At 50.1% G+C, this 15,491-nt stretch overlaps 2 protein-coding genes across 2 annotated transcripts; both read right to left on the bottom strand.

Moving 5' to 3' along the window:
• Positions 1 to 426: 426 nt before the first annotated feature.
• Positions 427 to 15,010, bottom strand: LOC126573195 (uncharacterized). The gene is made up of 9 exons (XM_050233186.1): positions 14,037 to 15,010; positions 8,071 to 8,580; positions 7,512 to 7,984; positions 5,004 to 5,271; positions 4,689 to 4,933; positions 4,434 to 4,610; positions 2,827 to 3,012; positions 1,668 to 2,763; positions 427 to 1,558 (listed from the first exon to the last, which is right to left on the bottom strand). Exons 1-9 carry the CDS (start codon positions 14,395 to 14,397, stop codon positions 1,158 to 1,160), a joined length of 3,717 nt encoding a protein of 1,238 aa, XP_050089143.1. The 5' UTR covers positions 14,398 to 15,010; the 3' UTR covers positions 427 to 1,157.
• On the bottom strand, positions 3,979 to 5,582 carry LOC126572070 (uncharacterized). Its single transcript, XM_050231103.1, has 4 exons — positions 5,004 to 5,582; positions 4,689 to 4,933; positions 4,434 to 4,610; positions 3,979 to 4,351 (listed from the first exon to the last, which is right to left on the bottom strand). Exons 1-4 carry the CDS (start codon positions 5,395 to 5,397, stop codon positions 4,322 to 4,324), a joined length of 846 nt encoding a protein of 281 aa, XP_050087060.1. The 5' UTR covers positions 5,398 to 5,582; the 3' UTR covers positions 3,979 to 4,321.
• Positions 15,011 to 15,491: the final 481 nt, after the last annotated feature.

Genomic DNA, 15,491 nt, shown 5'->3' with positions numbered 1-15,491 from the left:
ATGGCATTCACACAAATACACACAGGTCGATACTTTTTCCGTAACAAATCATCAAAAATGCGGCGATTTTCGGTACGCATCAAAAGACTCAAAGCGACGAACCCGGTTTGAAAAAGCGGTTACCGTTTTCGAATCAAAAACTACTGGGCCGATCGATTAGAAATCTTGAACACATTCTGTACATTATTTGCCAGGTAGCCCCGTCGAGTTTTTACAGAAAATGTTGCTACTTTTTTTAAAACTAATTATGTAGCACAAATTTTCTTAAGGAAAATCGTGAAAATTAACGCTAGTCATCCCGCTGCTCCGCGCGGAACCGTTGCCAGCATTGATCATCGAGCAACTAAGCCATCAAAGAACAGCAACTTTCTTTTATATGTAGATATATAGATATAGAAGTAGAGATAGAGGACAGCGGACACGACGTTGGTTTTTTAGCCTTCGACTATTTATTGTTCACTGACACTCGATCACTGCAGTGCGATGAATTGTATAGAAACATTGCGTTCGATCACTAGCACCGTTTTTATTTCAATAGCATGGTGTATGCTGTAACAATAGTTTTCCATAAATTACCAGTTTTACCAGCTAGGCTTTACGCATCAAAGCTAATGGTTTCGCTTTTAGAAAACGATTGAAGTTTTATTTCAATTACCCGGTCACTAGACTGTGCTAGAAGGCTGCGCTTGCTGCTGATTACGGGTCGCGGGTATACGGGATTTCAAAGGTTTTTGGGAAAATCCGCGCTTGTGTTTAAGGAATTTTGAAAAAAAAAAGAATATGTTATGATTTAAGACGAGGGCTGCCTGTTACTGTTAACATAAAAGAGGCACCACTGAAGTGTGCCATTCGGCCATGACTACATCGAGGAGCAACTGTCCGGCTTCAACTCTCCAGTGTTTGCCTATGGTCAGACGGGCACGGAACGCCACGGAAAATATAGCAGTCCATTGAAATGAGAGAGAGAAATAATGTTTAGAGAAGCGGAAAAAGAGAGAGAATAATTAAAGGAGCTCTTCCAAACGACTGCTCCAAATGATATGTAAAATATTGAATTGAAAAAAGAGTGTGCGCCATGGTAGTGGCAACATGAGTGAATTAAATTGTGGAATATTCAAATGAGAAAACGAAACATGGGCTTCCATTAAGCAGCGGTGCTACTTTTTCAAAAACTTGAGCAGCATCGCCTCTTGCTTGGAATGCTGCAGCTGTGTTTGCGTTTTGGCACTGTTTGTGTTGCGTTCCGGTAGGCTAGCCGCCCCTGGCGCTTGATTGTCCTCACGGTGCTGCTGCTGTTCCGTGGTGGCGGATGTTGCTACGCTGGACGGCACTGACGCACCATCACCTCCGCTTTTGTTCGATGCACGACGCATTGCCTGAGCTGCAACCTCCGCTGCACCATAAACATCGGAAAGCTGATCCATCAGTTTGCTTTGCAGATAGCAGCATCCACTGGCAGGCGATACGCTAGGACCGAAATGAAGCATCGCTCTCGGAACGCAATTCAATTCGAGCAAGGTTGCTGTCGACGGTAGAATCTCTTTCGGTGGAGTGGTATCTTTTGGGCGGGCGTGGAGAGGGAAAAGGAAAAGAAAAATAATGTGTCATTTCTACCGCAATTAACATTGTTACAGGTCTCGACTGACGGTCGGAACGGGAGAACTTACAGAGTGTGAATGGTGTGGCTGGATCGATCAAGAACTCGCGGACAAAGTTCTCTACATCCGCAACCGTCTCATGAACCTGAAACACGCCCTGCAGTATGTATCGATCGGGAAAGAGTATTCTGATCACTGACTTAGGGTAGTGGCTGATCAAATTCAGCATTGTCTTTTGACGCTGTAGCTCACGCCATGTTGAGGCTACTAGCGGCATTGATTCTAGCTCCCGGACACGCTCCTGCAGTTGCTTCTGCAGCTGAATCACTTCCGCAACGGTCAGCTCGAAAAAGGAATCATCCTCATCGTTGTACGGGGGCTCTTGTTCGTATAACTCACGATGGTAAAGGACTGCCTGCCGGTCGCCAATGTACACAATTTTTCCCGGACGCTCACTGCAAATCTTTGGCACCGAGAGCCCCTCGTCCTTCGCGGGAACACCGCTGGTGATGTTCTGGTTGATTGGTGTGGCGCATTCCGAAACAGATTCCACGGGTGGTGGTACTTCTGCCGGCTGTTCGGTTGCTAGAAGAGGCACTTGTTGCGCTTGAGGCAACGGCTCAGCACATGCCGGGGGGGTTTCCGGTAGCTTCGAGACTGTCTCGGTTGCCTGCACCTTCTTCGTTATCGGTGCAGCAGGTTCCTCCGCTCGCATTACTTTCGGCAGCGGCGATGAAACGTTGGCCTGTAACTTCAGTTCTTCAGGTTTTCGTTGCAATAGCCGAATGACAGCACCACCACCGGTCTGACCAAGGTTTTCTAGTGTCGTCTCCGCGAGCTGATCCCACAACAGTTCGCAGCGCGTATAGATCATCACCGGATTCGCATCCGCCCGGGCCAATTCGGGGCAGAGTTGCTGTAGCACCTCGAGCAACGATGCAGTAGGATGAAACGTCCCAGATGGACGTGCACCATTCTCGCAGTGCAGCACAATCGTCACCTGCGATAAGACGCGCGCTCGCTTTGCCCTCTCCATTGCTAGCATCGCTTTGTTCGGAATCCCCGAGAAGCGAAACATCAGTGACGAGTCCTGTGGCCGATTGCGGAAGACTAGAATATGTTCCGCTGGTTCCAGATTGGTTTTCTGACAAACATGCTTCAGTATCTGCAAGCGAAAGGCGACAAATGAGCGATAGAATCAGCGTTGCGGTGCGCTGGGCGTACTTACATCGTAGAATGTTATGTTTGGCACCAACGGTACAGTGTACTGGCGATTGTTCATCGCACGGACGATCACAAACTTCTGCTGTTGCTGCTGCTGCTGATTCGCTTTCATGTTGATTGTGTTGCGATTGAAATACCTTAAAACACCGGTCGACGCCGTGTCCCGAACTGCAAGGATGCAAGGTTCCGCCTTGGGGTTCCGCTCCAGTTACCCAACAAAATCCACGGGATCCACGACCAGAGTGCAGTTTGTTGGTCTAGTGCATGGAATGGAGCAGAACTGTGAAGAATTTCGCCCTTGTTACAGCGATTTTACGCGGAAAGAGTGTTTTTACGGGCGATGTTAAAAATTACACCATGATTTTTTATACCCTCGCAGCATAATTTTCCCTCCGTTTGGTTTATACTGGTCCGGTTCCGCGCTCCGGCAGCCTTTTAACGCTGTTTTTCCGCTGTTTTCCCAAAGTTTTCCCATAGTTTTGGATAGAAATTGCGAGCTCTACATGCAGGAAATGGTTTTGGTGACTTTACCTGTTTTCTTTAATACACTTTGCTGTTAAAAAAACACCAAAAACCACAAGTCATGACAGTGTCTATAAAAAAATATGCTATAATATGTAAAAAATTGCATAACTGTGGGAATGGGGGGGTTAATATTTAAACTATTTTGTTGTGGAGAATGGTGTAGGAGGGAGATAAAAACCGGTTATAAACCCACTGTTACCACCTCCGTCACGTGAGTGCCTTGTTTTGTGTCCTTTCTTTCACAGGATCAAATCATGGAAACGTAAATTACGGTACTAGGAAAAAGGGTGGAAGGGCGAGTTTTGTGGTCTAAACATTTTATAATAATGTTTGTGGTGTTTTACACTCCCCTCCGACCTTCCTTACTATCTAAATGTTCGGTTTAAAGTCGTCCCACAAAAATCCACTTCACCTATTGTTTGTTTCTGGCGCGTTTCATGCTTAACGCATAAAGTTATGCTATTTGCATACTTCCGGTCGCTCCATACAAGTCGCATGCTAGAGAGGTCCTTTTTTTTTAAAAAGAAACATATACCGCCAAACAACGTAAACCCGATGATGATAAACACTAAGCATTTATATGTATATACATATATCTATATGTATACATATATTTACTAGTAAACGATGTAACAAGTTATAGTAAAGAATATCCATAGTTTTGCCGTTTCGGGGATCCCATATTCCTTCACCAAACCTATGGCCCAAGCACCAACGACCGAACGCAACCGATGCGAGTACACACATTCCGGGGTTTTCTTCCGGAGGGCGGATTAACGGGGAAAATGGAGAGCCGCACGGTGGCAGGGTTCACGCTTGAACTGCTTAATTTGTTTTTGGAAGAGATGGCCTTTTGGCGCGTGGCGTCAAATAGAAGCGAGGTGCACGCAGGAGAGTGTGACGGTGGCTGTTTGGTGGAGCGGAATCGAACAAAATGCTGCTGAAACGGGGGGACGGGCCCGCCACGCGATATCCTAGCGCTGTCCGCCGAATTGCTTGGTAGCCTGCAACGGGGGAGAGTGGAAGAGGGGTCCGGGTGAGAACGGTGAACGGATTTGAAACCAGCACCGCGAGCGAGCTACGCACCGCCACACCGGCATCCTTGGCCGCTCGCTGAAGACATGGCGCTTCCTCCTGGCCGCCACTAAAGTTAAAGACAGTCTTTTGTGCCCGGGGCCAAAACGTTGGCGGTGGCGAGCGAATCATGTGCTCGTGCACTTGCGGCAGCGCCAGGGGATCGGTTTCCGCATCACCGTTCAACTCCTGGTGTTATTGGCACAATGTAAATGGCACATTAGTCGCAGCGTTACTCTCTCCCCCTCCCCAGCAGCACACACTTACGTCCGACATGAGGATGAGGATCGCATCGTCCGACTCGGTATCATCGATGACATCCGTCGTCACGTTGTCCCGGCTGGCCAGTACCTTCTGCACGAACGGGTTGTCGTTGCGGGACAGCCGGAGTCGCGTCACCTCCAGCTCGTCGTCGGTCGACTTCTGGAACTTGGCCGGCGACAGGCTGAGCATCGAAAACGACGGCGATGACTTCCGCTGGCAACCCTTGCCGGTGCAGCTGTACGTCGATACTGGCGGGAAGGCAAACGAAAAAGGGTACATGTTTGGGGTGGGGGCTGGCGGAGACGATGCTCAGCCTACCTGACGGTTCTGACCGTGCCCGACAGTTCATCTCCCGGTGGAACATAATGTCGTCGTACTTGATGATTTTCTTCATCTTCCACATGTTGGATATGAAATGGAAGGGCTTTTTCCGGGTGCTGCTTCGACTGACGCGTAGCCCCTGCTGCTGCTGCTGCTGCTGCCCATTGATCGTGCGTGGTTGATTTTTGTTGCCATGAAGGATGCCACCGCTGGTGCTACAACTGCTGCCACTGTGGTTGTTGTTATTCAGGACGCATCCCGTGTACTTGCAGTGGTTGATAGTGGCGGATGTGGTGGTGGTGGTGGTGGTGATGGTGGTGCTACTGCTGCTGCTACTGCCACTACCGCAGCCACCACCGAGGTGCTGCGGCTGGTAGGTGTTGTTTTTCATGTTGCTTAACACCCCCTTAATGGCACCACTGAGACTGGGTACTGGGTTACTTTGCTTGTTTCTGATTGCCTCCTTGTTGTTTCTAGCCTCTCTTTCACTGGATCTTAGAACTTGACCACCTTCCAGGTTAATGCTTGTACAACAGTGGAGACGACGACGTGGGTAAACATTTTTTTTTTCCACCACCCAGCTGCCACTGGCGCTTTCTGGCGCTTGCCAAATACCAGCCAGCTAGCCAGCACCTGTAAGAGGTGCTGCTGCTGCTGCTGCTGATGGTACTTGCACCAACGAACGGGGGAGGTCAGACCTGCGCACTGCGCGCAATAACCTGTGCGTGCGTGTGTGTGTTTCGGCCCACGAGGACCTGGATGTGTCATGACAGCAAATAATCACCAGTTCATTCGCCAGGGGAGTTCGCGTGGTGAGCCCAAAAGCACCCAAAAGCTTGCTAGAAGAATATAGTATCTTACCCATTGGCACCCCCGATGCGGCGAGCGTATTGTTTACTCATTTTTTACTCCATTGCTCATTCCTCCGTCATCTTCTACCAGCCTCGGGGGCCTCCTTTCAAACTCCATGCCACCCGCTCACCTTAATTGGTATTTTGTTTTCGTTTTTGTGACACATGCTTTTAACATTTTCCCCTGAATGCTGATCCTTTCAAGGACATTGTGTAAAGTTTTTGGCTCAATCGAAGCACAACTGACCACGTTACGGATTTTTTTTTTTAAATTCGCGTTTGATACAAGGGTTCCATGCAGCTCGTCGGTTTCGTTTTCAAAATCGGTGCCTAGCGTAAAAACTACTGGACCGATCGGTTTGAAATTTTTAACACATAATCGGTACACTGTTTGCCAGGTTTACCCGTTGAGATTTTATAAAAATGGTTGATACTTTTTTTTGAAACAAATCGCCAAAAATCGTGTCTTTAGGCAAAACGATAAAAAGCATCAGTTTTGCAACTTTAAAAATCTGCCAAACATCGAAAAATAAGACATTCAACAAACGCTTGACGGGGCTAGCTGGATCAACTTATAATCTTTCTAACGAGTATCGATTTGTGTTTTTCTGATCATCCATCACCGAGCTACGATGGGCACCGGAAAAAGTATCTAATCGAAGACACGACTGCCTAAATTTGCTGCCATGGATGGAGTTTGTAATGAATCTTCCGCAAAATTGAACCAAATCTTCTTCAAAAGTTGCAGTTTAATGTGCCATTCACATGGAAAAATGAAGTAGCATGGTTGCGTCACAAAAAATCGTCGATAATTATCCTTTTTTTGGGCATCATCCGTTAATAGAATCCAATTCTTTCGTTTTTTGGCGAGCTCCAGTATTTCGACCGCAAGAAGTACACGCAGTTACGAACGTGGTGAGGTCTAGAGAGACAGACAGAGAGAGAGAGAGAGAGAGAGAGAGAGAGAGAGAGAAAGAGAGAGAGAGAGATTTGCCACTCTAGTACACAGTACACACGTTCATTTCCGTACTACTTTACTGGGCTGGGTGGAATAGCGTATCATTTATTCGTTCCCGTTCGTAACAACAAAAGACAAATTGGTAGGTTTGCGTTGAGGAACCGAAACGATTGGTAACGAGTATTGCCAAACGGAAATTGGTCGAGCGGGAGTGTGGAAAGTGAGGCGCGCACACCTCTCTCTCTCTCTCTCGCATCTCTCATCACTTCGTGCGCTTCGCACTGCGCTCCTCTGGGACATAAGCATGATAAATCTAATGCAACACAAGCATCCACTCGCTCACACACATACGTACATAGGCACACAAACATAACAACACAAACACGCACTCACCGGAGGAATACAGAGACATAATCACTTAAGGAAAGTACAGCGATTAAGGGGCAGTGGTGGGTTTTCCGGGCATCGCAGAACCGTTGACAATTATTAACCCCCCCCCCCCCCCCCCCCTAGTATCCTTCCACCCTGCACTGTCATGGGGTTGCAATTTAGAGTTTTAGAAGAGGATATAGGTCACTAGGCCATCGCATTTTTTTCTCTCTTTCTCACTCTCTCTCTCTCTCGCTGTCTCTCTTATTCTTTATTTTCCACTCCACTCCCGGGAGGGGGGGGGCCCCTTCCGCTCTAGCTCGATGCCATCATATAGTCGTCCTCGTTCGTGCTGGCGTCATCCGGGCACGTGGAACTGCTGGCCCGCTGCCGTCTACTGCCGGTGCCCCGCTCTTTGTCTTTGGGTTGCGCCGCCTTGGCGCCGGGCACCGCCGGCTGTCGCTGATCCAGTGACCGCAGCTCGTCCAGGATGTTGTCCGGTTCGTGGTGGTGCTGGTAGGTGGCCGCCGGCGGCTCGTACTTTGGCGCCCGGTGGGAGTAGGCCGGATCGTTCGCGATGTTGATGTCGGCAAAGTCGCGGAAGTTGGAGAACTGTTCCTCCTTCGGTGCCGGCCCGCCTTGGCCGGCCGCTTTGGCCGCCTGCACCAGGTAGCCGAGCTGGGGCCGTCCGTGCCCATTGTTGCCGCCCGGGTAGCCCGACAGCCGGTAGAACTCGTCTAGGAAGCTGCCACCACCACCGCCCTTCCCCGGCACATCGCTATCGTAGTAGAACGTACCACCTGGACGTGAGAGAGAGAGAGAGAGAGAGGGGCGAGAAATTAGCTCCTGTTTGCCATGGGGGAGGATTTGTAACCGAGCTACTTACCCTTGATGACACCAAAGTCACCGGAACCGAGTAGGGCGGGCAGGGCAGCGGCAGCCGGCGCTGCTTCCGGCAGGGGCACAATCACCGGACCGCCCCCGGGAACCGCCCCATTCTGCCGGAGTTTGTTGCTGTAGCGTGGCTGTTGTTGCTGCTGCTGCTGCTGCTGCTGTTGCTCGATGAGTGAGGGGTCAACCGGTGGCTGGTAGTAGGGCCGCGAGTGCCCTAACGGTGGAATGTTTCGAAAGAAAGCCGGATAGAGCTTCTGGGCCGCCGGTTTATGCTGCTCCAGGACCAGCTTCTCCGCGATAGGCGATAGCGCAGAGCCAAACACCGACCCGGAGTCAGCGTCATCGTCGCCGTCGCCGTCACCGTCACCGTCACCGTCCTCTTCCTCCTCGTGTTCCTCCTCGAACTGAATCACTACCTTCTTTGCTGGGTGGATCGACGAGCGGCTGATGCGGGGCTGGTTTGCTTCCGCTCTCTCCAGCGACGCACCAGGGTTGAACAACACTGCAAAGGGACAGAGGGCGCGAGGCAGCGAACAAGAACCCGTCCACCCGAACCGGGCGAACCGGGTTGTGCCGTGCGCGACCGCGGAGCGGTTTCTGTAGTATCCGTTTCTTACTTCAAGTTTTGCCAATCCCACTCCCCCCCCCCCCATTTTGGGATCGTGCCTGATCAGTTCCGGTTACGGTAGCCATCCACCGTACGCGTCCAGGTGTTTTTTTTTTGTTTCATCGGCGGTCAATCACACCGCCATCATAAACCGTCGGTGTACCACAAAAAAAAATAAGAAAATCCTTTAACGATGTTTCAAGCGATTTTTGTTCGTTTCCTACGGTTTTAAAATATTTCAATTGGCTCGATATTTCATTGTTTATCAAAAACAACCCAAAATTAGTGAATTTGTCGGCCTGCGTTCTCAATTAATTTGCCCCGAGCGGTAACGAATTCGAGAACACCCTCGGTAACATCAGGTGTTCAACTAAGGACGCCTTGGGGGAGGCACAAATCTTTCGATCAAAACTTCATGTTCTCCTTTAACCATGTTTGAGAGCCCGTTTAGATGTATGGCGGGGGGGCTCCATCTTGCTGAAACGCAACATTTTGCTTTAATCCATGGTAAAACGTGTTTCATTTAAAAAAAAATGAGTGGATCTTTGTGAATGTTGATTTTTAATAAAAACCTCTCTACTGTATTCACCTCCCTACTGTAAAAGTACCAGCTCAATCAAGTGACAGTTTAATGGTCAAAATGTATAATTCTTCGACAAACTTCGAATCGCAACTTTTACTTTACAACTTTTACTCCACCATTTCTCTGAGCACTCGCACTCTGCAAAGCAGTACTATGTGCACATGTGAAAGTGAGCTTGAAGCGGGTTATGCGGCTTCAAAACTTCCATCGATTCCATCGATCGTCTCATTATTAAAGGTGTTTTATCCTTCCAACAATTAAATTAAACGCTTCACCCTAGCTCTAGAGGTTGCTTTTAGGACATATTTGGCCAACCGATGCATGGAGGATCCTGAGAGTTTCTTTATTATCGTGTAAACAGTGCCAAGATTACACATCCGAGAACGGCTGTTTTTTCTTGCCGGGAGTTTTTTCTTGCGCGCGAAGCAAACTCGCGACACCTGTCGCCTTTGGCTTAATTTTCCCAATCATTCATCTATTGCACGAGTACTTTTTATACATCATTTGATAGATATGAGTCTCGCGAATACATACGGGTGTTGAAAAAAGCAAATTCAAAACAGTGGACTCAATGAAAATATTCCCCTTTTTTTCTTCTTCTATGGTACACCCTAGTCACGCACAGCCACTAGCTGTCGACATTCGATGCAATCGCGACATCGCGGATCGACCGCTTCCATCATCACTGGCATTGTTACACATCGCACACCGCGCATCTACATGAAGGGCCCCAATCGAGCCCAAAAACCCAACAAAACCCACGGCGTGCTGCACGGCGTGTGCGGTAATAGCACCAAAAGGGGATACCAAATGGTGAAGGTGGTGGTGGTGGTGGTGGTGGGTGGTGGCGTGCGCCTTAATTGATCAATCGATCGTTGGCTTGCGATCGCTCTCGGTGGTTTGGCGAAAAATCCGAAAAAGAAAAACCCAGAAACAAAAAAACAAAAAAAACCGTGCCAAACCGATCGATCGAGAATTGGGTGTTTTGCGGATTGGACCTAGAGCGCGGAAGGTGCGCCGCGGTTGCGCGGCTCTGTTGCGGGGGAGCGCGCCGCGTTATTCAATCGCCACTGAGCGCTGCATGCAACATGCAACAACAGAACGGGGGCGCATTGTGGCGTATCGAGCAGCAGCACTGCAGCTAGGACTCTTGTTTTTTTTTCTTTTTTCTTTTCTTTTTTCGGGTGGCTCACTGTAAGCCCCAATAGACGTGTAACGCACTTATGCAATGGACGCAAATGCGCATGTCGGATAGCAAAAACCAAAACACCAGAGCGATCGTGCTGGCTGGCTAGATGGCTAGAACAGAGCGTTGCACAAATCGATCCGGCAAACAATCGCTCGCTTTCCAATTTCACCCCAGGTTTGCGGTGTGTTGGCTCGAATGGCTCGAAGCTCGAGTTCGAAATCCCTTGTTATCCCTTGCGTTACGGGGCCATATTGTTTCCTTGTTGTGCGTCGATTGTGGCGATTAAATTGCTGACGTATCAAACCACGACGGAACCACGGAAGTGGTGCCCGGGTGAACCGCTCGAAAACAAAGAGATCACGCCACGATCAATTATCGGACAACCACCTGAGCTAAGGAACCAGCTAGTTAATGGATCTTTTCGCGAAAGTTGACACAAAGGGGGAGGTGGGAGTTTGACACCAGCAGCAGCACCAGCACAGCACAGCAACAGTTCAAGGTTGAGCTGTGGAGGGGTTTGGTGATCTCTGTACCTTTGAAAGTCTAGACCGGCAACAGCATCAGGCTGACTGATGGGGTTAGTTTCTTCCGTGAGCGAGAGAGAGAGAGAGAGAGAGAGAGAGAGAGAGAGAGAGAGAGAGCGAAAGAGAGCTGCCGACAAGACCGTGCCGTGCGAGAACGTATTTAGAACGCCAAACGGTACCTTACATCAAGCGCACAAGGGGAAAGGGGGGAGGAGGGGGTGGACAGGGAAGGACCCAGCACCTGCTCTCAAACCTGTTCTCTCCACACACACAACCACACGCATACGCAGACTTTCGGTTTCGTCCATCGGTCGTTCGTTCTTTTCCTGCTTTTTATTTTTGCTTTTTTTCCCCGTCGCCGCCTCCCCACCATCAAAGCATGTCCTGAGACCGGTCTAATGGCAACGGGTGGGGGGGTGCACGGGGGTCAACGTACTGGGCAGTCTCAAAATTGGGAAGATAAGTACCGGGGCCCCATAGTGAGAGCTGCAGTCATCTCAGTGAGGGGATTTTTTTTTTCCGCGTGGCTATCGCGGTTCGAACGAGCGACCGAGAGCGATACTTTGCAAAAACCGAGCGCAAGTAGCGCCGCACCCACTTCCATTGTTTTTTTAGCGATGCGGATCTGTTTACCAAGCAGCTGTATGCTGCCTCCCACCCAAAAAAAAAAAACAAAAAAAAAACCCCAACCCCAACAAGAATCACACCACAATAGCGAACGACTGGCCAGCCACCCCGTTTACGAGAATGCCAAGCCAAGAGGTGGCCTCTTTCGAGACGTGGGCGCGCGCGCGCCCGTGAGGGGTTCAACAGCCACCGAGCACTCAAGACTCGGCGCACTAGAACGCTAGCAGCACCACACCACTACCAAGGGAGAGAGCGCGCGCTAGTGCGCGCTATAAAGCGAAACCGCCTCCTTCTAGGGGTACCCTATAGAAAGGGTTGTGTTAGCTGCTAAGGGAAGTACAAGACGGAAACTACTACCAACCGGCCAACTGGCAGAGTGTGCGCAAGCACACTAATAATGGCCTTCTAGTCTTGTGGTTTTTGTCGTAGTGTTGCGAAAGGTATTGGCTGCTGCTGCTGCTGCTGCCTGGTGACCCTGATTGTCCGCTCTGATTCCATCGCGTCCCAAAGGGCCTGCTTTGGAAGTGTGGCGGAAGAGTTAGAGGCACGCTCTCGCGCCACGTCGAACAAATAAGAGAATTCGGTACACAATTTGCTAGTGCTGACGAAGTTTTTTTTTTGTTTTAAATCTCGTATTTTTTGTAGATTGCACTGTGCACTGTGATTGACATCCATGGCAAGTTTCACGTCGAAATGTTTATTAGTTTTTGAGATATGATTTTTTGTTTTTTTTGGTGAGCTACTAAAAGCGAGTTCTTCGGTTTTTGCTGTTTAGAAATTTTTGGAGCGTAGAACTTGCATAAAGTTTGGTTTGCGGATAGGTAAAAAATGATCCAGCAGAACGCCTTTGGGGACGCCACTTAATTAAATAAAAATGTTAACAAGTGGTAAAACGACTTCCACGATGGTCAGGAACGTGTTGAAGACGAAGAACGCCCTCGGTGATCATCAACGACGAATCGATGACGCTGCACGCCCAACGAATCAAACGATTTGGTGTTTGGCACTCGATTGACAACTAGAGACCTTGCAGGTGGTCTCTATTTATTCGGCATCAGAGGCATTCAGATAAATCATCAAATACATTTTGCAAAAACGTTTTGCGCCTCAGAGCGCATCAGCACTCGACTGGTCGTTGGTTTTCTGTGACTTTTTCGCCAAAAACTCCACTCATACCGTTCCCAGTCCATCGTCCAGTCCCCTTGATTTGGCATGATTTGACTTCTAGCTATTTAAAAAAAAAAAAAAAGCACAAAAGATCGCTCCGGGGACACCGTTTTGCAAAGCGCGCGCCGATTTAAGCCGCTGCCGAAAAGAAAGCATGAGGGCCACCCCTAAGGTCGACTTTTTCACATGTGTTTCCAAAGCTGGAAGATCGGTTTTGCACAGGTGCATTGCATCGCGGAGGGGGAAAGATTACTGTGAATGCGACGAAATTGATTTGGAGGAATTAAAGCAGGAACTTTCAAAATAAAAAACAAAAAACAATCACAAATCCTCTTATTGGACCCAGCAGTTTGTCTCTTTAGTTGGACGATCTTCCAGTTGGTCTTTCCCCCCCCACCCAGGGCTCGTAGTCTCGTCTATGTTACGCGTTCGCGTCCGCGCCGGCCCCGGCCAACGAGGAAAAGCGACTTAATTAGTTGTGTTATGATAGCGATCCATCGGGTGGCCATCGAGACACCGGACCGGATTGTGTGTTGCGTCAAGGTGCGGCCAAAGGAAAGCTGCTGGTGCTGCTGGCGGATGGCTGGCTGGCTGGCTGGCAGCACTTAATGCTTAAGGCTTTTCCAAAACCTGCTTCCGTCTGCACCTCAGCAGAGCGTTTGTGCACCTCCCCCCCCCCCCCTCTCTCTCTCTCTCTCTCTCTCTCTCTCTCTCTCATTAACAGAGAGGGCTACGCACTAGCGTTGACGTTGAGACGCCACAGCAGCAGCGGAACGGAACGTGGACGATTACGAAACGACGACTACGGTGGTAATCCAGCCCGCACCTCCTTCAGTGCTGACCGCTTTCACCCCCCTCAACCCCTTTAACCCCCTTCACCGGTCGGAAGTGTGTGCCCGGCATCACCATGGCATCACTCTCCATCCTCCCAAGTGTGTCTATCTGTGTGGCTGTGTGGTTGTTGTTGTCCAGCGGTGCCGGAAACAACACAGATTGAAACCCCCCCTTTTCTACCCCTTCCTCTCCCCCCCCCCGCGAGGCTCTTCTGCTGCACCACAACACTTTCTTCACGTACTCTCTCCGTCTACATTCCCTCCATCTGGCCCCTCCTTTTCTCTCTCTCACTTCTACTGAGCAGTAGTGTGCTCTAGGCCTTGGAGGTCTTGGAAGATTATTCATAGCGATTGGTTCCATTGGCGATCTCACAAAAAAAAAACAACAACAAAAAAAAACAAAACAAAACAGCTCGTAGTACACTTACCTCCATCATCGGCGATGGTTGTCGGCGTCGCTGCCGGTTGATGATGATGCTGGTGCTGGTAGTGGCTCCTAGTTGTTGTTGTTGTTGTTGTTGATGGGTTGATCGATGCAGCCGCTGTCCGGCTGTCCACCACTACTGGCGTCGCCCACGTGAGATGAAGAAGAGGAGCGAGCAGCAATAGCTGCAGCAGCAGCAGCAGCAGCAACGAAGGAGAACGATCGGCGATGATCCCGGTGAGGATCGGTTCGGAAGCCATCTTGTACACCTGGGGGGGGGGGGGCCCGCGCGCCCGCTCAAACAAAAAAAACACCGGTACCGTGGCGAGAGAGAGAGAGCGAGAGAGAGGGGGCCCGGATTGCATAAGCGCACGCTGCTGTGCACGCTGCTGTTGGTGTGGTGTGGTCCCAAAAAAATAAAAAAAAAACACCCGCGCGTGTTTGCCTTTTTGTTTGTTTGTTTGTTTGGTAAGTTTGTTTTGGTTACGAACACTTGATGCGCCTCCACTTCCGGTTCCTTCCCACCACCTCTTTGCGTTTCGTTGTGACAGACAGGTGCGTTCGTCGCTATCGCTCCTTCTCCATCCTCCTCCCTCGCACTCGCACTCTCCTCGTGATCGATTCGGACGGGGATCAAAACGGGGGTTTGTTCGTTCGCTGTCGATCGCTGCGACGACTGTGACGGAGTTCAGTGTGCAACGTTCTTTTGCAACCGTTTTTCACTTCTTCTTCGGGTGTGACGACACTGCAAACGACTTTCACTTGATACTGACACGCCCTAGCACAGCACACACGCGTGACACTCGGTCGATCCTGAAGCGCCGGAACGCAACGGTTCGCAACCTGGGAATCGCAACCTGGACACGGTCAGATCATCGATCCATCCATCGATCTTGGTCTCGATCGATCGTGTGGGGGGGGGGGGAGCGATTATGTGCGCGGTACACCCTCTCTCTGCCTGCGCGTGCTACCGTTCCAACGAACCTTGCCAATCTGACGTATTTTTACCGTTGTGTTGTGTGTCCTCTCGGTTCGGTCCCCCCTCTTCCATCTGCTCGCGTAGTGCACCCTCGAATCCCCTCCGCAACAGCCAGTGCCCAACAGTACCCCCTTCACTCCATGCCACACCAAGTGTGCAGTTCGGAGAGCGAGAAAAACGACTTTTCACTTTCTTCATCGCTCGCTCGCTCGGTCGTTCGTTCGTTCGTTTGTTCGTTCGCCAGGCCTCTCACTCACAATCACCACGCGAAAACTAGATGGAAGAGAAGGGGCACGGCGCGGGTGCTTATGCGCGATTGTTGGTTCAGTCGTTTGGACCACAAAAAGGGTTAGCAGCGCTTCGAGCCGGTGCTGTGGTGTGCTGGTGTTGGCCTTTTAAGCGCTCGTGCGCACGATCCCCCCCCCCCCCTTTTCCCTCACTCTTCCCCCGGGGTGTCTCGTCGCCCCACCGCCAATAGAT

The sequence above is a fragment of the Anopheles aquasalis genome, chromosome X (genome assembly GCF_943734665.1).
Source record: "Anopheles aquasalis chromosome X, idAnoAquaMG_Q_19, whole genome shotgun sequence".
NCBI lineage: Eukaryota > Metazoa > Arthropoda > Insecta > Diptera > Culicidae > Anopheles > Anopheles aquasalis.
Note: the sequence above shows the minus strand (reverse complement) of the source record. Positions and strands in the feature narration are given on the sequence as shown.